The 21,554-nt window shown below is 39.2% G+C and overlaps 3 protein-coding genes across 3 annotated transcripts; 1 reads left to right on the top strand and 2 right to left on the bottom strand.

Moving 5' to 3' along the window:
* Positions 1-1,234: 1,234 nt before the first annotated feature.
* On the bottom strand, positions 1,235-10,203 carry rtn2b (reticulon 2b). The gene is made up of 7 exons (XM_028595420.1): positions 10,098-10,203; positions 8,053-8,260; positions 7,719-7,857; positions 6,976-7,045; positions 4,265-4,311; positions 4,022-4,080; positions 1,235-3,933 (listed from the first exon to the last, which is right to left on the bottom strand). Exons 1-7 carry the CDS (start codon positions 10,108-10,110, stop codon positions 3,822-3,824), a joined length of 648 nt encoding a protein of 215 aa, XP_028451221.1. The 5' UTR covers positions 10,111-10,203; the 3' UTR covers positions 1,235-3,821.
* Positions 10,204-12,069: 1,866 nt separating this feature from the next.
* On the top strand, positions 12,070-17,746 carry ppm1nb (protein phosphatase, Mg2+/Mn2+ dependent, 1Nb (putative)). Its single transcript, XM_028595449.1, has 6 exons — positions 12,070-12,784; positions 13,085-13,656; positions 15,301-15,418; positions 16,199-16,313; positions 16,407-16,470; positions 16,581-17,746. The coding sequence occupies exons 1-6, from the start codon at positions 12,379-12,381 to the stop codon at positions 16,596-16,598; spliced, it is 1,293 nt and encodes a 430-aa protein (XP_028451250.1). The 5' UTR covers positions 12,070-12,378; the 3' UTR covers positions 16,599-17,746.
* A 1,082-nt stretch (positions 17,747-18,828) lies between these two features.
* kcnk12l (potassium channel, subfamily K, member 12 like) lies at positions 18,829-20,251 on the bottom strand. The gene is made up of 3 exons (XM_028594500.1): positions 19,954-20,251; positions 19,265-19,826; positions 18,829-19,177 (listed from the first exon to the last, which is right to left on the bottom strand). The coding sequence occupies exons 1-3, from the start codon at positions 20,249-20,251 to the stop codon at positions 18,829-18,831; spliced, it is 1,209 nt and encodes a 402-aa protein (XP_028450301.1).
* Between the last annotated feature and the right edge of the window lie 1,303 nt (positions 20,252-21,554).

The raw sequence follows: 21,554 nt of genomic DNA, 5'->3' as shown, positions 1-21,554 counted from the left end.
AAACGGGCTGAGAGATGGAAGCTCTGAGTCACTACATGTGGAAACAAGAGAAGAAGCCCTTGAAGATTTCAGAGAGGGAGAGAGAGAGAGTTTGAATTGACGTGTGGAGGGCTTCTGAGGTACATTCATCGCAAGGTCACAGTCACATTTCATCCTCTGGCGGTGTCACAGCAGGGAGAAAAGCTGTTTGTATTACCAGGATGAACATTTTGGGTAGATGATGCAGTCTATTGATGGTTAACATGTGTGTCAGGATTGATTGATTTCTGTAGTCAGTGATCAGTGGGTTTCTCCATTCTTTCGTAAAGGGGTGTATGCTGACACTTTCCAAGAGCAACACCTAGTGGTCAAATATGTCAGTGCAACCTCTGGTGGTGAGTGTATTCCCATCACTGAATGTGTATATAGTAAACTAGTAACTTGGCTCATCTCTGTCCATGAGTAAATCACTGTATTTAATGTAATGTGTCTAGATTTTAGGGTGGAGGAGATATTAAGTCATCGTTGGATCATTCATAATAATTAATACAAGCCTAAGGAAGTTTTGTAAATGAAAAATCATCTATTACATTGACTAGATGTCTGTCACACTGAGACTGCAGGTTTAATGGAAAGAGGTACTGTCAGCTGGCGGTCCCGAAAAATCACTCTGACTGGGAATCATTTCTCTGTTAAGGTAACTCAGACAAGATTGTACAGTAAATTACGATTAAAGATAACTATAACATATGATTTAAAAGACAATAATTATGCATGTATTGTCCAGCCATAGAATAGGCATATATATATATATAATGACTGTGTCCTGGGTGGCAACCTCCCCATGTTATATTTGCCTCCACTGTTTCGCCAAATTGGAGCATTTTACTTTCCTGTTTATTTAGCTTTAGGAACTTTATTGGTTTGTTTGCCTGTACTGTTTTACATACTAGAAGAGTAATAGGTCTTTTTCACAGAAGATATTTTGACATGTCACTGTAGAAAAAGCAAAGGTGTAAATAATAAAATCAATGATGGCTGAATTCCATTTAGCTGCTTCAGTTTCAGGGTCCTGGTATTGTTTATTCTGCTTCGCTGTCACACTGTCATGACTTAGTGGGACATTTGAACAGAACATCTTTAATACACCTGCGCAGTTCCTTTGAAAAGTCAGAACATCTGTTGTGACAAAGAACTTTCAATCATTGTTATTAAAGTTTGCACAAGTAACAGATGCCATTAAGATTTACCAAGCCTTTTTAGTAAATAACCTTTTATTGGGGAGCAGCATAACAATAAATAACAATAGAAAATAATAAATACCTATAGAAATAAGGCTAGATACAGATAAAAGTGACAACCATAGCAGAAAAAACATTGTAGCGCAATGTAGGTTCAGCTCTGTCATGCCTCACTTATAGCTTCTTTCTCGTCATTTTGTTGAACATTTTACAGTTGCATTAAGTGACAAAAACTGAGAAAAAAAGATCACAAATATGTCAATTCCACATCAACAGCCAAAAATAGGCAGTAAAAATGATATAAATATTTCTGTTAAGTGATATCAACTCTTACCATGGTAAGCTGTTGTGTGGGTGCATCTTTAAAGGGTCAGTTCACCCAAATTACAGAAAGACTTATTTTCTCCCTTACTTCTAGTAGCAATACACATTGTTTTGATATCCAGGTTTTGAGATACTGTATCTGTCTATCTGCTGCCTCCTCAGCACAATGGAGGTTGTGTTGCTCAAACCTGTGAAAAGTTACATTTGTTTAACAGGAACCTCTCTTTTCTATAAATCTTGCTGTTTTCATAGCGACTACTGTCTGCCAAAGAAATAGTGAAAATAGTGTGAAAATAGTTTTGGTTTTATAATTGAGGTGTACTGACCCCTTTTTTTTCCTACATACTGAAATTACCAAAGCTAATAGTGAAGCCCATAATGTGAAACAACAGTAAATAACTTCAGTTCATTAAGACATGTTAGTATGAATGCAGCTGCGTTGTAAGGTCTGAAACACCGACCACTAGAGAGTACATGGTCACCAACAGTTAAACAGCTGCACTAAAATAACTGCTCACAGTTTTTTACACACTTTACTTTATGAGGTGTTCTGTGTAATTTTAAGGTTATGTATTTTTAGGAACAAACAATGAACACATTTTTGGTTGATTTGGAAAATGTTGACATGGATTTGTGTCAGCCACCAGCTGTATTGACATTCAGATCCTCGCTGGAAATATTAAATTGTTGTATTATGGACTGACAGAAATATCAAAGAGAAAGTTCTTGATTCAAATGTAATTTACTTCATCATTCTATCTTCAGGATGTTGACATTGCCATGAAATGCCTAAAAATGCGCAAGAGTCAGAATAGTCTAAATACGGAATTTTATGGCGTATGAAACCAAAAGTCAACGTAAGTTATGTTACATACGTAAGTGAAGTTACATACATAAGTTAAGTTACGTAGACTACTTAAGTTAAGTTACTTTCCTACTTAACTGAAAATACATCACAAACATATTTATGTTAACCCAAACCATAATCCGTTCCTAAACCTAACCAAGTAGTTTTGTTGCCTAAATCTAACTGAACTGCAATGTTTCACAAGGTTAACAACGTGTTTAGAACTGCAACCGTTATGTTTAGGTACGAGGATGTTTTGATCTCTTGCCACCGCTAGGGGCACTAATTTAGGGTTATGGTAAGGTTGGTGTTAAAACGTAGGGTAGGGTTAAAGGGTAAGAACAAACAACCTATGTGGTCGTATGGGTTGAAGGACTTGTTGGTTCTGTGTCTGTTGGTTATGTAAAAAGTGTTGAGTCAAGTGTTGTAGTCAGCTCTGTTTTGCTTACCACTAACTGGTAAGCAAAACAGAGCTGATATTAATATTAATTTGGCAGACACAGAGAGTGATAGTGTTTCAACGTTTTGTTCACAGCTTGTTTCCGTTGCCCGAGTGGCCAAAAGAATTAAAACTCTTAACCAGCAGTTTAAACATAAGAGCAGCAATAAAGTTGTCTTATCTGCAAAGTAAAAAAAATGCTGCTGTATTGTGCCCTAAAATGGTGTCTTTTTGTCCTACTAACCAGTCCAATTTTAGTTAGAGTTACTGCTGGAGACAGCTGGAGTATCTCCTGGAGAGACTCTCACTTGTTAAGAGTTATTTTGTTGATGCACTTTGTACCTTTAATCACCAAACTACTGAAACAGCAGGCAGTCAGTGTTTGTACCTGATTAAATGCAATAAGCATGACAAGCAGAGGACAATGCTCTCATTATTTCTCATGTAAGTCTCTTAAAAGTTGTGTTGCTGCTTAAAAAGCTTTTGCTAATACTGCAACATTGCAAGCGCAAAGCCATTAATGTTAATTAATGGCAGGGGATGTTCATGTCAGATTTATTCTATACACCTAACAATATATGATGCTACATAATGAACGCAGCAATAATGCTTCACTGCTTTGCTATGAATAATTCTGCAGCTCAACAGGAACATGGTGTTCACTGGGTTGTGAGCTAAAAATAGACTTGTTATCAAAGGAAAAAAACAGTGGTATTCTGTCCCTGCTTGGAGTAGATGACTGTGTGAACTGGTTATATTAAACGCTGCCCACAAAGTAAATAAAATTCTCTCCTCATACACTTCCACTCTTTCTCCGTGCGTGAATGGCAGCTTTGTTTTAGCTGTCAGGATCAATAAAATCTCCCATAAACAAGCATTATTGTGGAGAAATGGAAATTAAATGCCCATCAAAGCAGCCCCACAGAGGATGTACCATTCCAACATTTTCCAAATTCCTAATCCTGGGTGCTTCCAACACGCAACCAACAAGTTACTTTGACTTGGCTTTCTGTTTGGGGGCGGCAGGTGCAGCTGTGGGTGCAGGTTTTGGGCCGGGTGCAGGGGCAGGAGAGGGTCTCACTGACTCATACAGACTGAGGCACCTGCAACAAAACAAGGGCATCTGTTGTGAAGATAGTCCTATTTTGTTGAGCACATAAAATAACATTATACAAAGAGCAGGTTACTTACAGGTTTTTGATTCTCTTTACAAAAGCTTTGACCGCTCTAACCATCCTCCTTATCCGCATCTGTCACCAAAATCACACACAGGTCAGTGCATTCAAAGCATTTCTGTATCTTACTTTTATTTCTTTGGTCAGAGAAGTCATTTAATTTCATTATATTTATACATTATATTACTAGTTTATCATTTCTCTTTTTGTGTTGCAGTTTAGTGAAGTATTTTGATTGAAAAAAGATTGATACTCTCACCTGCTGCTTTTTATACAACAGAGGAAGGGAGAAAACAACGATCACAGCTGTTAAACAAAGACAAATGAAGAATGATTTCAGTAATATACAGGTACAGGTTTATTTTAATTTGTGAACTACAAAATGCTTGTGAATTGCTAAACTGGATTACTGGCATAATTGTGTAAAAAGAAGAAGGTTAAGTAGTGACAATAATTATCAAAGTGGGAATGTTTCAATTAGTATGAATTTCAATGGAATGTAGAACAATATCAATAATTTCTTCATCCAAAGGGGAAAAACTCAAGGTTCTTGTGAAAAGTAATATAAAAGTCATAGTATAGTATGTATGTAAAAAATCATTGTATAGAATGTTGAAAAAAGAGAAAAAAAAACGTAGTATAGTTTGTCGAAATAAACCATAATATAGAATGTCGAAAAAAGCCATAGTATAGTATGTTGGAAAAAGTGATGAAAAAGCCATAGTATAGTATGTCGAAAAAGGGAAAAAAGCCATAGTGTAGTAGGTTGAAAAAAGCCATAGTGTATTATGTCGAAAAAAGCCATACTATAGCCATGCTATACCCGTATGTCGAAGAAAGTGAAAAAAGCCATAGTATAGTATGTCAAAAAAAGTAATAAAAAAGCCATAGCATAGTACATCAAAAAAAGAGAAAAAAAGAGTATAGTATGACAAAAAAAGTGATAAAAAAGCCACAATATAGTTTGTCGAAACAAACCATAATATAGTATGTTGAAAAAAGTGATAAAATGTCATAGAATAGTATGTCGAAAAAAGCAATAGTATGGTATGTCGAAAAAACTGATAAAAAGCCATAGTATAGTATGTTGAAAAAAGAGAAAAAACATCGTAGTATAGTATGTCGAAAAAAGCAATAGTATGGTATGTCGGAAAAAGTGATGAAAAATTCATAGTATAGTATGTTGAAAAAAAGTGATAAAAAGGCCATAGTATAGGATGTCAAAAAAATGATGAAAAAGTCAAAAAGCCAAAGTATACTATGTCGAAAAAAGCCATAGTATAGTATGTCGAAAAAAAGTTTAAAAAAGTCATAGTATATTATGTCAAAAAATGTCATAGCATAGTATGTCAAAATAAATTGACGTGAACTCAACTTTTTTGTTAATCTATTTGTACTCTTTATTCCTGTAATGTAGGTCTTCAAACTAGAGGATTAAGGACCACTCAAATTTCTATCCTCCAATCATTCTCTTATCACCCTTAGCTAACTCATCTGACACGTACTTTTTCGTCATTCGTCTCTTTCACTTAGTATGTAGGACCTCAAAACTTAATGAAAACACAGGATTCAAACAATCAATCTTCTGTCTTACAACCATTCTTTTATCACATGAGTATAGTATGTCGAAAAAAGTCATAAAATGTCATAGTATAGTATGTCGAAAAAAGCCATAGTATGTCGAAAAAAGGGATAAAAAAGTGATAGTATATTATGTCAAAATAAGTGATAAAAGAGTCATAGCATAGTATGTCAAAATAACTGACTGACATGAACTCAACTTTTCTCTTAATCTATTTGTACTCTTTATTCTTGTAATGTAGGTCTTCAAACTAATAGCACCATAGAGGATTTGACCACTCACCCTTCTGTCTTCCAAACGTTTAATTTTCACTCAAGCTATCCGACCTGACACAAAAGCTGTGTTTTTGAAACATTTGTCACTAAGGGTATCGGACTTCAAAACTTCCTGAAATATATAGGATGTGAAGACTCAACCTTCTGTCTTACAATGATTCTCTCATCACCCTAAGCTAACTGACCTGACACAGAAGTTTATGTTTTTGGCATATTTGTTTCTTTCACTTCATTTATTTTTTTGTAAAAAAGTCATAGTATGAAAAAAGTGATAAATAACTCATAGAATAGCATGTTGAAAAAAATCATAGTATAGTATGTCGAAATAAGTGAAAAAAAGTCATAGTATAGTATGTCGGAAAAAGTCATTGTATAGTATTTCGAAAAGAGCCATGGTATAGTATGTTGAAAAAAATCATGAAAACGTAACAGTATGTCATAAAAGCCATAGTCATAGTATAGTATCTCAAAAAAGTCATAAAAATGTCATAGTATAGTATGTCCAAAAATGTCATAGTATAGTATGTCCAAAAAAGTCATAGTATAGTGTGTCTAAAAAAAGTCATGGTATAGAATGTCAAAAAAAAGTCATGAAAAAGTTATATTATAGTATGTCGAAAAAAGTCATAGTATAGTAGCATAGCGTAGTATAGTAGCAGTTCAAATTAAAAGATGCCTGAAGATGATTTGAAGATTGCTCCATTGACTTTCAATGTATAAAATAAATAATGAAAAAAGCTTAATATTTATTTAATAAGTATAAATAGTTGAAAAATGCAAGCATAAATGTCCTTAAAAGAGCTGAAAATTTTGATTTTTTAATTGCTTTTGTAGCTGAAAGTATGCAGTAGTGGTAGGCAACTGAAAAATGTAGCCTACAGATTAAGTGGAATAATAAAGAATCTGATAACATTACTTTGAATGCTGCTTCAGCATCTTTGAATTTAAAACAGGAGACTTTTCACTGTGTCCTCTATCTTGTCAAAGTTGGTCTATTCAAACCATGTCTATGATATTTCCCTATCTTTTACTGAGTAGTTTTGGTTTGCCTAAACATAACCAGACCTTAATCACAGAGGTGGCAGAACAGAAAACTCTGGATGAAGAACTCACCAGTTATCACCAGAGTCAGTCCGCTGGTTACAACACCGACATAGGTCAGCAGATACAGGAGCACAACAAACTGAGGAACAGCAGAAAATAATGTGATTGTTAAGTTGATGCAATAATACTGTATTAACAAATGAGTCCCTGTAATGTGATGGGGTTGATTGTACTGCAGATCCCACTGAGAATCAATACCCCCATGCAGCTCTGAGAAGTTGATTTAAAACTTTGGGAAACTTCTCACAGACATGCACATACAAGTTGACAATACACTACCTGCCTACCTTTTATTTTTTTTCACTTTTTTAAAGGCCCTGCCATACAAAACCATTTTTACTTGCATTTTTTGAAATATGTTAGGTCCATATGTGTTATGTTGTGAATGTGAAAATGAACATCTACCTCCTTTGTCAGCTCTAGCCACTGAAAATAAATAAGTAGAGAAATCAGGCCAATTACAAAAGCTGGTCAGTCTGACATCATTGGCTAGCTGTTAGCCAATCAGATTCAAACAGCTTAGCTTGTTGAACATTAATGAGAACTGGCAGAAATCGAGCTGAGTCTTCCTGTAGGCTTTCTATACCACGCTAGAATTGCTTGAAACAAGGTAACCAAGGCATTTTGTCCATGGTAGAACTTCTGACATTACCACAAAGTAATGAAATACGTGTGGCAGGGCACCTTTAAGTTTCATGAATCAAGTCTGTGTTCATACATCATCTGTCATTATTGTATCATCACACTCAGACCTTAAGAGAGTCAATCATGCTCTCGATGAAAAGCAGGCGTTTGATCTCTGTGAAGGCAAATGCAATCAGCAGCACCACCTCCTCTACCAGCATCACCGTCTCCTTATCTGTCAATGAGCTGTCGTTATCCAGATACGACCTGGGGGCAGAGACACAGGCCTTTAACAACACAAATGCTGAAGTCATGCTGAAAACAATCAAAGCCCTATATTTAGCCACAAGTGCAACATGATTGAAATTATCGACCCATAGAGAGCAGCGCAGCAGCATTCAGTGTGGGCTTGACGTTGGAAAACTACACAAATGAGGTCTGAATAAACATTGACAGACTCACTGAAAGGGGTGGACCCCGGGGTTCCAGCGCAGCAGCTCCAGCAGTTTATAGTAAAGACGGAGGGTGAAGGTGACACTCATGACACCCAGACAGATGTGGGACAGCACAGTGATGGCACTGAGCTGGAACAGACTGGCCAGACTGATCACCAGCCCCGTGAACACCACACCGGTCCTCCTCATTTTCCGCCAATACACCAGATCCACAACTGCACACATGTTAGAAACAGAAGATGCCAGTGTGAATGTGATTGACAGAAGATTGTAGATTGTAGATTGTAGATTATCTTCTACTCCATAATTAGTAAGGCCTTGATCAGTTAGACAAGGTACTCCATTTTGTTTTTCAAATAGATGCTTAGGTGTTTTTATTTTGGTGACAACTTGTGTGATAAGCGATCATCTCAAGGTTTTATTGTGCATCACCAGTGAAGGAATGTTTTCTTTCTTGCTTGCTTTTTTTTTTTTGCACTGACTTGATAACTCCTCGTACTCCTTGTAGCACTTACAGATAGATTACAGAAGGGTGAAGAGAAGTTAACTGAATTGCAGTGGAGATGAAAAAGTGTAAAGCTGTCTGGTAGTGATGAAAGCAGTGTCTGGAGAAGCACTGTCACTGTATTGTTTTTTGGCTCTGCATTTGATTGGTAGATCACACATCCCTGTTGGTGTGATTTTTAAAAAGAGACTCAGAAGTTGTTTCAAATAGTTCAGTAGTTCCAAAATTCTATGAAAGTGACACATACACTTGAGTGTATGTGATTCTAACTCCTAAAACACATGTGGTCTATTTGGCTATGTTGCAAGAAAAAAAATGCTTTTTTTTCTATTTAGTAGTATTTACTTCTTTTCAGTACAACATTTGTGAATATTTACAATGTTGGCATACAGTTCATGGCACTAATCTGGGTAACATCTTGCCTCATGTTCAAATTAAGGAGTAGTATCATGGATAGATTGTTTTCCTTCCATTTTATATCTCAATCTTTGAAATCAAATAATTTCAAAGATGAAATCAAATCATCAAATCATGAATTTTTTGATTTTGAATCTTTTAAATGTGTTTGTTTTAATTTAATTATATTTGCCTGTTTATCTGTATTTTTGCTTGTTTTAACTGTAAGGTGTCCTTGAATGCTATGAAAGGCGCCCATAAATAAAATGTATTATTATTATGATTTTGGTCATCTTTTTTCTTGCCAAAAAAGAAGATAGTTTAGGATCAAAGATGCATCTGCATGAAGACGTTGCTTTTAATAACCATATTTCTAAATGAATAATAAATTAAGGAATTATCATACCATGAGTCACATTATGATATTTGATCTTCAAACATCTTCAAATAAACCTCCTAACTGCAGTGTTAATCTCAAGGTAATTATCTGATTAAAACAAACACTCAGGAGTCTTACACACACACACACACACACACACAGATACACACAACAACAACAACTTGTCTTCCAAAAGACAACTACAATTACAAGCAACTGAGGCATACATTAACACACAATACACAACTAGACTAGCAACCCATTTTCATAATCAGATTTCCAGAGAAATATATAGGTTTAGTGAAAGTTTTTCAGATTTATTTTTTAATGTTAAATTTGGACAAGAAGCTGGAGAGGTAGAAACGGAGACACTCATGTTGTTACACCTACTGTATGAAGTCATTGTCCAAGCATAGTACAACCATACCCTCCTAATAATTTTTTTTTTTTAATGAATAAAAAATACCATCTAAAAAAAATAGCCCTGACAAGAAAACACTTATCAGTCTTCTATTCTTATGGGACAATTTGGACCTTTACAAATGAAACAAACAAACATTCAATCAGCGATTGAGTCTCATTTAGTTAAGTCCCATCTGTCCTCCAAATGAACGACATGCAGTATTTGACTGGTCATCCTGTCTGTATTCACACCTGCTCAGCAGAGGGGTAAAAATAACCTCTTCCTCCTCCACCTGACAGCTGGACTCTGACCAGCTCCCTGTCTGCTCTGATTCAGTAAACTTTAAGCTGTCGCCATTTATTTCCTTACGTTTGGTGGCCATTTCAGCGATGATCCTGCTTGCTTTCCTCTCTTCCTTGTGCTTCCACTGTTGGCTTGCACTCCAGGCTTTTTTTGGCCACCCCAGCTCTGTCAGCAATATAAGGCCTGGCTGGCCTAATTTTATCCTGTATTGGATACCCCCTGTTTGGATTCAGACACATACACATACACACACACACACACACACACACACACACTGAAATTGGGAACCTGAGACATCCTCATGTACATGTCCCTTAGCTCCCAGAGACTCTCATGGTACATCAGCCAGTTGGTGGCCGACCTGCACCCAGAGGCCTTCACATGCTGCCACATTAGTGGAAAAAAAAACTTTTCATGTAAAATTCATCACCAGCCAGGATCAATAAGAACACAACCGAGTAGGCAGTAGCCTGCTATCTCCTCTAGCATTCATGACAAACTAATTACTTTACAATAGAGTTTGAATCAATAACACGGCATACTCTAATAGAAAAGTGACTGAGATGGTTCATTTATCACATTTTAAATGCATGCCACAAAGACACGCAGACATTTTTCTCTGCAGAGTTCATTATGTGAGAATGATATACTGTAGCCTTTCATTTTAGCTCCTGCCATGCAACACTATAACTCCCATCTAATAGTTAAGATATTGATTCATTCTTTAATTTGCTTTTAGCAGTTATCTTAGAAGCAGCTACCATGTCTACTGTCAATTACAGTATATCCAGCTTATTATTACAGGTATAATATATACTGCATTGTGGTATCTGAAGAGCCTATAAGGTTAAAGTCTGTATAAAGCCAGTATGGTACAGACTATTGTAGAGGACATTTATTAGCACTATATGTGTACTGTTATTGCATGTCCTTCATATTTGTTTGTCAAAATTCCTCTTGATTAATAATGTTGCTTCAGAATGACGTGGCTGCTCAAATTCATGGACAGCTGTCTAACAGCACATTTTGCAGCTGTAAATAAAGATATTGTTCTGCTTATTTTAGCGATGCATAATAACTATATATTTAACTATAATTTTTCAGATGTAAGAGTGTACCATGTTCTTATATCTCCTGGGCATTTGAAGCACAACATTTTTTTTGTTTCTGGTGTGTGAACCTTTGCAACAAGTTGCTTTAACACCGCCATGAGGAGTGAGTTTAATTAGATGTTTGAAACAGTTTCTCCATTCTTTCCTGCATGGGCACAGGAGCAGGACTGGCAGAGTGTCAGCCCCAACATCAAAGAATGTGGAGAATTACAGAGAGAGGTGATGTCATCCTGGCTGACTCGACAGATTTAAGCAGCTATTTGGGGTATGGTGCCAAACAAAACAGCTGTAAGTCATTTTGTGGTTACATGCATAATCATGCAAATCCAAAATCACATTTCTGCTTCTTCACAATAAAATGAACAGCCAAGACATGTCGCAATTTTAACCCCTTTATTTGTTTTGGATTTTGATCATTTACAAAGATTTTGATAGCATGTTTTAGTACAAAGTCTTTGGGTTTTCTTAAATAATATCAATCACAAACATAATCCAAGTTTGGTGCACATGATAATATTTGTATTACATTGCAGACATTATAGATACAAAAACAGCCCAACCCTGAGTCCAATCTGACTGTCACCATGTTTAGTGTATACAAGTGAAATATCAGTTTAAAACATCTGTGTGCATATTGAAAACAAACCTCTTCTTCCCACTGTCAGTAACACACTGTGCTAAATGGCTGACAGTCCTGTAATCCACAGCAGAGGCAGCCCATAATCCGAACCGATCAGAAATTAAGATTACCAAACATGTGGGAGGGGCAGAGCTGCTGATAGGAGGACGGTGAGAGAGGGGGAGCTCAAACATGACTGTGGCGATGCAAGCTAAGCAGGGATTGGTGCACAAAAATAGCCAGCCAGTCACAGCGGAGGCAGGGAAAATAACAAGGGGAGAGCTGGTGAAAGAGGGAAGAGCCAAAAGCAAGAAAGAAGGTTGAAATCACAGTAGCGCAGAGGAGAGACAAAACAAGGAGGAGAGGAAGGATGAGTGGAGGAAAAGGCGCTGATCAGTGAGGTCTCCAGAGAGGAGAGAAGAGAGCAAGGAGATGAGCAAGGAGAGGAGGGTGAGCAGCCAGCACTGAGAACATCCATCAGCTCAGCCAGCCATGCTCTGAGCCCCGGAGCAGCAGGGCTACACAGACACTGCACAGGCCCAGCAACAGGCCCAGCCACAAACACCGGGCCAGAGATAAAAGAAGAGTCCACTCACATCAGCTGTGCACAAGAGCCATGAGGACAGCCAGGAAGGGCAGCGTGGAGATGCCTGCGTTTATGCGGCAGCTGGTGAAAGAGACAGAGAAGAGGGTCAGCTCTTTCTTCAAAGGGGGCCGTGGAGGAGCAGCAGAGGGAGAGCAGCCAGGGGATGGGGAGAGGGAGGAAGTCATCCCCAGCCCCTACCTGGACCGGCCGGTCCTGGACAAGCTAACCGAGGAAGGCTGCGCCCGCTGGGGCCTCACATACGCCCTGGGGAGCATGCAGGGCTGGAGGGCCAACATGGAGGACTTCCATAACTGTGTGCCACAGCTGGGTGGGGAGCTGGCCGACTGGAGCTTCTTCGCTGTGTTCGATGGTCATGCAGGCAGCTCAGTGGCACAGTACTGTTCCCAGCACCTTCTGGGTCAGATCCTGGCCACAGGTAAAAGATATGCAACTGAAAATGCATGAATGCATTAAAAAGATTTTAATCAGTGGTGTGGTATGACGTTATCTTTTGTTATTGTAATGATGCTCAGCTATGTTTAAGATATTCTGATCTTGAAACAGTTTTTTTTCCTGGAGAAAAGGCTCTTATTATAGTGAAAGGGAGATGATTTTTCCCTGTTATCATTTCTCATTGGATTCTGCAAATATCTATTATATTCTATGTAATGGTGTTTGTTATGCTGTATTCAGACTACACAAAGTATTCCAGCATTATATCTGTTGGTGCACACAGGTGGGATAAGATCAGAGGATGACCCTGAAAGGGTGAAAGGAGCCATCATCGAGGGCTTCTTGCAGACGGACAAGCACCTGCTCTCTGTGACACATCGAGAAGGCTGGGAGAGAGGTGGTACCACTGTGGTGGCCACTCTCATCTCACCATATTACATCTACTTCGCCAACTGCGGTGACTCAAGGGCCGTGCTGTGCCGGTCTGGCCAGGTTGGCTTCTCCACTGAGGACCACAAACCTTACAACCCTCTGGAGAAAGAGCGCATTGAGAGTGCAGGCGGCTCTGTGTCCATCCAACGGATCAACGGCTCCCTGGCAGTGTCCCGTGCTCTGGGGGATTTCAGCTACAAGGGAGCAGAGAACCGGACGCCCACCCAGCAGATGGTGTCACCAGAGCCAGAGGTATGTGTGGTGGAGCGCTCACCAGCTGATGAGTTCCTGGTGCTCGCCTGCGACGGGGTGTGGGACACCATCAGCAACGAGGATCTGTGCGCCTTCATCCACAACAGGCTGCGCGTCTGCACTGACCTGAGGGACGTCTGCACTCAAGTCATAGACCTCTGTCTCTATAAGGTCAGAACCTGCTGCTTAAAACCAGTTTCAATGTTATCTTAGTCCCTTTTAGGGCCCTTCTACGTTTGGTAGTTTAACTGGCAAATCCTTTAAACTTATTATAAACACAAAACACAGTGTCACTGTGAAACTGCGTTACATCATTTTTAATGGGCAGTGGATTGTATGTTATGACATAATCCCTTAAACTGTGACTGTGTTGAATTGATTTGGCTTGATCTAAAAACTGCTGGGGTCATTCCAGCTGTTAAGAAAAGAGCCCAGCTTTATGAAGGTAACTCTGGGACAGTTTCTATTTGTTTGATAGTACACACACCAAATTAATCACGATCAATCTTCTTTATCACTTCCACTCAGACTTGCAACACACTCACACCAGTCGCACCATTTCTTACATCTAACTTTTCTATCCAACAACTTTGATTAGACAAGTGGACCTTATTTTTCTTGTGAATATAAATGTTCTGCAGACTTTTTGATCTGGTTATATATTTCTACATACAGTATTGAATGACTTGTTTAGAAAGAGAAGAGCAGTGAGAATGAATCAAAACAGTAAAGTTGTGTGCCAGAAAACAAAACAATTCAATTAAAATCAAATCACTTTATTTATCCCCTGGGGCAATTCAAAAGCACGAGGATTAGTTCTGACAAGTAGAAAATATAATAAATACACACAATGCCATATACCATACCAATGATCTGAAAGATGCTAAAGGACAATGAAAAATTTGAAAAAACGGCTCTGACTTCTGCTAGAGCTTTGGTTCTGTCTCGTTTACACTGTGGCTGCTGTTCGTATAATAGTGTGACAGAACAGCTTAAACTAGACTGCAGGGGTGTCAGAACTGGTTAGATGGGATAATTTTGGGTTCCTATGAGGACTCATTTCAGCCACTCTCAGTCTGAGTGTCTGACGATTGAAGGTTGATGTTCAAGAACATATCATTGATAGTCATACCGTCCTCATACATAAAGAATAATTTCATACCAATGAGGGAGAATAATTATTCCACTACACCCAGATCATATTATAGCTGCTAGATTTCAGGGTGTTTAGTGAAGGATATTTGTTCACTAAACAGTAACTAATCTGTAGAATAAGGGAATTATTAGGGGAAACACAATAAAGCTATTCAGCAGAAACGCTTTATTTTGTTAAAATGCACCCATAATTTATTTGATGCATATCCTTTACCTTAGTGAGTGAAACAAATCCCCTCTATAAAGTCATCCCCTATTTAAAAACAAGGTTCACAGAACCGCAAGGTAATTAATAATATCAATTAAGTTTATTGTCTATCTTGTATTAATAGTCAAAGAAACACATCAGGATAAAGATGGACCACATGTGCACATACTAACATCCATGCTGCACTCTGTCTGGACGTCACGTCCATCATGTCACTCTGTTATGTAACAGGGCTTCAGCTTGGATATATGCACAATGACCTCAAAATGTCACAGCTTCTCTCATGCTTCGTTGACATTTCTTTGCTTCACCTCATCTGTGAGGTGACTTTGGGGTGAAAATGATATATCTCTAAAACCGTTCACCCAGGATGTTATAATGTTTCATTTGTTGACTTTTGTAAGGTCAGCCATCATTACTCACCTTCGCTGATGCCACTTTTCGCTCTGCAGGGCAGCTTGGACAACATCAGCATCATCCTGCTGTGCTTCCCTGGAGCCCCCCAGCTGTCAGCAGAGGCATTACACCAGGAGGCTGAGCTGGAGGACCTGCTGGAGTCTAAAGTAGCTGGTGTGTGGGTTATAATGATACACAGGGTGTGCAGTAGGCAATGTACTGTCGTATAAGGCACTTGGAGACCTTGTTTTGTCATGGTTTAATGTCCTGAAACTTTTCAGATTTCCTGGTTTATGGTTTTCAGATGAAGCACATTGACTCTTCTGTACTTGTCCTGGTTTATGAGGGCAGACAGCCACGTGGGGGCTGCACGGCTCTAACAATTTATGTAACGCAAATCAATACCTCTCTTTTACCAGTTCTCCGTTTCAAGTATAAGTATAAGGTTGTGATATTCTATTTGTTTCTTGTTGTACTCAAAAAAAAAACATGAAAAGACCAAAATGACCAATGAATTGATCCTACTGACAATAACAAGTGTTGTCTGTGTTGCCAGAGCCTGATATAAATTCTTGCTTTCTGCCAGAGCTCCATTATTGCCAAAAACACATCAATGAGCCACGAACATGGGCACTATAGTTTATTTTGAGTCAATCATACGTGTACTGTCCTTAAGTGATAAATGCTCACGGCAAATTCTCACTAGAACACAAAATCTTTTTTAATCTGCAGCTGAAAATAGTCCCCAATAAATGCACTATTTATCCCTGTTTGAATAATTTTTGCTAAAATCTACATTGTTTGGTCTTTTCATGGTTGACAGTTTGTTGACAATAATTAATGTCTTATTCTTTACCCTGCATGGAAAACGAAAGAAAGAATTGTACGAAACTTTCCAAATGTGCTTATGTTTTTTTTTTTTTTTTTCTCTGTTTTTGTTTAAATAACTGTCAGAGATTTATGATGAGCTGTGCGCCAGAGGGGAGGAACCTGACCTGCTGTCTGTCCTCACAGTCCTCGCATCCACTGTCATCCCTGGATTACCACCAGGTGGAGGCATACAGAGCAAGTAAGAGACGCAAATGTAGTTTATGTGTATGTGTGTGTGCACCTATATGCCCTGTATTGTGAAATTACACATTGTTACTTCTGTGTCTTGCAGAAGGAACTGCATTATTTCAGCTTACTATCAACAAAGAGAGACTCACAAGCCCACACTACCAAATGTGAGTACAAACTACACATCTGTCCCATTCTAACCATCAGAAGACATGTTATTTCCTTCACTATGCATAGTGTATTCACCATTTGTTTCTACCATTACCTATCCGTTCAGGGCCTGGAAGGCTCCTGAGAGGCCCGGCTGGACTCCAACCATCCATGGAGGGGCTGTAATTAATGCCAATATTAAAACAATTTTCTTCATGTGTGCACTTTGACAAAAAGGGAGAGGATGAACAGACAGGGGTGTTTGTTTACATCATACTAGCAAGCAACAACTTGTCATAACAAATACAATGCAAAAAGAGATCTAATGAAGCCTGATACATTTTATATTTATACAAGAAGGACATTTTGTAAAACGTACTCAGAGACACTGATCCAGCAACAAACCTCTGCCTCATATTCAGTGAACAGAAGATACAGATGATCATTTCAAATGTCTGTAAAACTGAATAACAACCAGCTGTGACATTGTATATTTTCATTAGATAAAATAAGGAACATACATATGTAGAGTTGTATTTTAAAGATGATAATTTAAGAATAGATATAATAAAATTATATGTTTTAAGAATTTCCGTTTGCCTTTCCTTTCCAGGAAGGAAAAATGTGTTAGTCAAAGGCTGGCATGCAGCTAACATTTATCCATTTGTTTTAACAGGGAATGTTAACAGTGCTAGTGGTTATGCAGAACGTGACAGGCAAAAAATCCACTAAAATAAATGTTTAATTCTACTAATAAAATCTCAACACACGCTTAGTCAAGAAAAAACTAAATTTCACACATAATCTAAACTCCTTTTGAAGAGGTGTTGTCTTTAAACATGAAGAATAGGATCCACTTGGCTGAAGTGATTGTTTGGAAAATTAGATATTTGTTTAAATAATTTAATAAATTATTATCAAAAATAATGAAAAACATCATGTTGCAGTTTGATTGTGACCAAAAAATCTGAACTAAAAGTATCTAATAATTGGCCAAATACCCTAAAATCTTTATTTACTGACCAATTAAAATAGATTTTACATGAATCAGTTTTTGCAATTCCTCCTATATATTAACCATATTTCTAAACATTTTCTTCAATACAGTGTATGTGAAATGTGTTTTTTCCCCTAAGTTTAATGATATGTACTGTGCTGCCTTATTCATTTTTTATATAGTGATAAAACAAACAGCATAAGAACTGGTCAGTTTCAGGATGGGTCATTTTATCTGCATCATATACTGCATTGTCGTATTTTTTCAGTAGTAATATTACATGTTAAGAGTCATCACTGTTTTAAACCTAAATAAAGAATATTTGACTTGCGACTTGCAGTATTTTTTCCCACAATAACTCACGAAAGAAATGAGTAACAGTGAAGACAATTCGTCAAGCGTGACCACTAGAGGAAAATGGATGATTTTGTCTCAATGAGGAAGCTTTTCTCCTCGCACATCATCCCAAGCACTAATGAAAACCTATAGAAGATACAGAACATCACATCAAGGATTAAAATGGGTTTTGTTGCATAGTAAAGGATCTCCTCCAGCTCGCCGAGGAGAGCCTGAATCTTGCTCTGTTGATGTGATCCTGTGACTATCTGTATAGCACTTATTTACGTAAGGACGTCCTCTACGAGCCACGTTTGATTAGATGTGCTCTATTGAAAACCCTGGATCTCAGCGCTCTTTCATGACTACTATGAATTTCAATGACATGCATTGATGAAACAAGATGGGCAACTTGTGAAGAATCAACAAATTAAAATGTCTCTTACTCTGTGCTTGTGAGCTCCTGTAGTGCGTCCACAGCGCTTTGTTTGAATACAAATCACATTTCAAATGTTTTATATATGCAACTAATTATCTGAGGACTGTAGATATTGTGTTTATGTCTGTATGTCCACTAATACTGACTATCACCTCACATTCAACCATATTTATTGAGGAGCTCTGGGGACATGTGCAGCACTCTTAAATCAGCAGTCCCCTGTAAGTGGTCCTTCACTGCTTCTTTCATTTGATTGCTTTTGAATGAGCCAATCACTTCAGGACATCAGTCCCCTCTTCACAGTGGTGTTGAATTCTTTGAATTCTATTCGTCTTTCTGCTCTCTTTCGCTACGCAGAACAAAATGTAAAATGTTAATTATTTGATGTCCAGAATTCACGGTGGAGGTCTGCTATTATCTGCATAGACTTCCACTGAAATTGCTCAGAGAGGCGCTGAACAAATGCTTGTTATAGGGAAAATATATTCTCAGAATTTGGTTTTGTCATAGAGACGATAGATTTTCTCTAAATCACACGGTAAGGAAATAGGTTGGATTAGGGCTCCAATATAGAGAGCTCAAAGTAATGACATCTCAGTGATGCTACCTATCCACACTGGTTTCCTGTAGGCGATTATTCATAATGGCCAAGGCCCCCACACCACCAGAGAATCCATTTTGATGGCCGTAGCTCTGCCGTGGGCCCTGATGAGCTGTTTCGCTCAGCTGCTTCTGCAGCAGTGCCAGAGACACCCTATTGGACACCATGAACTCATTGACGGAGATCATCTCTCCTGACAGACGCCGGCCCGCAGCCACTGCACCTGCATCCGTCTCACTGTCACACACTGTCTCCACCGAGCCGTCCCTGCAGAGGTGTCTTCCTGCAGGGCAGCGGGATGACATGGGCTGCACGGTGTTGCGTTTTAAGCGTTTTTGTCTGAGGTGTGCAGGCGGACGCAGACGGTTGGGATTTCTTTTCTGCAGGCAGGGGCAGCAAAGCCACCGGCAGCCATTTCTAGAGCAGGAGCAGGGCCGATGCCGCCCCGAGCAGACCAGCTTACCCACGATCCAGGTTAGAGTTTGCTTGATGATAATAGAAATGACATTAAAGAGTGAGTAGATACAACACACCCCCATTAAGATGAAAAGGCAGTTCCCAAGCCGGTAGGCCTCCTGAGACTCATACTGCTGTCTCTGACTGCTCACCAGGTCCCCGAAGCCGATGGTGCTGAAGGCCACAAAACAGAAGTAGAGGGAGTCCACGTAGCTCCAGTTCTCCATGGAGCTGTACAGAGTGGAGGCACTGCACGCAATCACAACCGATGCAACACCCAGGATCAGCATCACGTAATAGACTGACGGTTTCCAGCCTTCCAGGCTGTCCTCCTCACCGGACGACTCCTCCCTGCTTGACACCAACCCAACTCCAGCACACCTTAGCCGACGCTCATGACACCAGCGCATGATGTAAGCTAACATCGTGATGATCCTCTCCAGGAAGAGGTTAAAGAAGAGGATGGTTGCAGCACAGCCGATGAGACCATAGAAGATTAAGAATATTTTTCCAGCTATGGTCGCCGGTGTGGTCATGCCAAAGCCTGGAAAAGCGAGAGACAAAATAATAGGTTAAAAGGTCATGGTTTGGGAGTTGGTATCCCATAAGAATAATCCTAGTCTAACTTTCAATTTAGCATCTAAGAAAAACCAAAAAACATTAAGGCTTACCAATAGTGGAGACCACTGTGCCCACAAAGTAGAAGGCTCCAGAAAAGTCCCAGCGGGGCCTAAGCGTGTCCACTCTGATCCCAACTCCGTTTGCTTCCTCATACTGTCGCAGGAGAGTGTGCAGGGCACCCAGGTTGACCCTGTATCTCTGGGTGAAGTTTTCCAGCTGCTGTTTCCAGAGGCGGCGGGCACGGAGTTCAAAGGGGTGTTCCAGGGCTGAGAAGATGGCCGCCCCACACAACAAGTACAGCAGGATGAGCCCAGCCAGGAGGCAGAAACGAGCATTGTCTTCATTCATGGGTGCCCTGGGGCAGCAGCAGCCACCAGCACCCCTCCTCTGAGCCATGAGCACAGCAGCAGCACAGATACACCACTGCAACAACATGCACCGCCTTCGCCAGTGCTGCCAAGTCACACACTCACAATATGTGTTACATGTATCACCCGCCACACAACATACAGGCACTGGCTATATAGAACACTTTTTAAATATACTGCAAAATATTTGGCTTTAGAATTGCTGCTAAAAGTCTGCACATCTCTTGAAGGTTACTCTGCTGCTGTAATCATTTAGGAGGAAAATTACGCATCTGAAGACAATAGCCTGTGAGAAAACAAAAAGGATATATTACGTATATATTTTTTTTTTTTTTTTTTTTTTTTGCATTACTGTATATGCTTAATTTTTTCCCTTTATGGATACAAAATTATTTTAACCATAAAAATCTGACTGAAAACATGCTACGTTTTGGTAAAAACACTAAATTCATGAAAACATTTTAGTCAGTAGCAGTTTATATGTAATCCACTCACATATCAAGTAGTTAAAGTTTAAAGTTACAAAAAAAACACATAGTACCTGGTCTCGTTAACAGTAATGTCCGTTCCCTGAACACTGCCGGTCTGCTGTTCTCATTCCATGGATCTGCTGAAAAATGACCAGCTATCTGATGTTTCATCTGTCACACACTTACATCATCATCCCCTGCCCAACCCCTCTGTCTTTGAGCACACCCTGATTGGTGCAGTCATCTGTTCATTTGGAAAACACTATTCCTCTTTTTTAATGCATTCATCACACCTCAATTTAGCTTCACCTTAAAGAGCTACAGGTGACACAAGGTTTGCTTTATGTAATTGGTCCTTTAATCATTCAGTTGTATCTACCCAGGGTGGACCAAGGAGTTTCAAGTCTGAATTTCAACCTTGATTCTCTCCTGCTACTAAAACTAATAAGTGTGACGTGACCAGAAGCTTGCCCCTCTATCTTTACCACCACCAAGGTACCTTTCTGCAAGGCACTCAACTCAACCTGTGGGGTTTGCTCAGTTGCCAGCAGATCAGACTGTGGTTGTGCTGTGCAGCTTCCAGCCCCTCTCCGAGGGCTTTTTGTTGTTGCTACAGACTGTGTGGGAGGATTTGTTGAGTTTCTCTGTCTGTTCATCCCTTTAATCTCATCTGGGGCTGCAGGTAAGGGCAGGGGTTCCCTCTGCCTGCCGTCTGATGGCTGAATGACAGAAGTAGACAGGTGTGGAAAACAAGAGGGCACATCTGCCTTCATCTCACCAGTCAGCCCTGCATCAGGTGTTGAACTTAAGACT

Source organism: Perca flavescens, chromosome 13 (assembly GCF_004354835.1).
Source record: "Perca flavescens isolate YP-PL-M2 chromosome 13, PFLA_1.0, whole genome shotgun sequence".
Classification (NCBI taxonomy): domain Eukaryota; kingdom Metazoa; phylum Chordata; class Actinopteri; order Perciformes; family Percidae; genus Perca; species Perca flavescens.
Note: the sequence above shows the minus strand (reverse complement) of the source record. Positions and strands in the feature narration are given on the sequence as shown.

Coding starts and splice junctions, on each gene's coding strand:
- rtn2b (XM_028595420.1), bottom strand. Junction 4,312..6,975: donor ACTGACTCTGGTGATAACTG/GTGAGTTCTTCA, acceptor TTTGTTTAACAG/CTGTGATCGTTGTTTTCTCC. Junction 3,934..4,021: donor GTAAAGAGAATCAAAAACCT/GTAAGTAACCTG, acceptor GTTTTGTTGCAG/GTGCCTCAGTCTGTATGAGT.
- ppm1nb (XM_028595449.1), top strand. CDS start 12,379: ATGAGGACAGCCAGGAAGGGCAGCGTGGAGATGCCTGCGTTTATGCGG. Junction 12,785..13,084: donor GGGTCAGATCCTGGCCACAG/GTAAAAGATATG, acceptor TGGTGCACACAG/GTGGGATAAGATCAGAGGAT. Junction 16,314..16,406: donor GGTGGAGGCATACAGAGCAA/GTAAGAGACGCA, acceptor TGTGTCTTGCAG/AAGGAACTGCATTATTTCAG.
- kcnk12l (XM_028594500.1), bottom strand. CDS start 20,251: ATGAATGAAGACAATGCTCGTTTCTGCCTCCTGGCTGGGCTCATCCTG. Junction 19,827..19,953: donor CACAGTGGTCTCCACTATTG/GTAAGCCTTAAT, acceptor TCGCTTTTCCAG/GCTTTGGCATGACCACACCG. Junction 19,178..19,264: donor CTGGTCTGCTCGGGGCGGCA/TCGGCCCTGCTC, acceptor TCTGCGTCCGCC/TGCACACCTCAGACAAAAAC.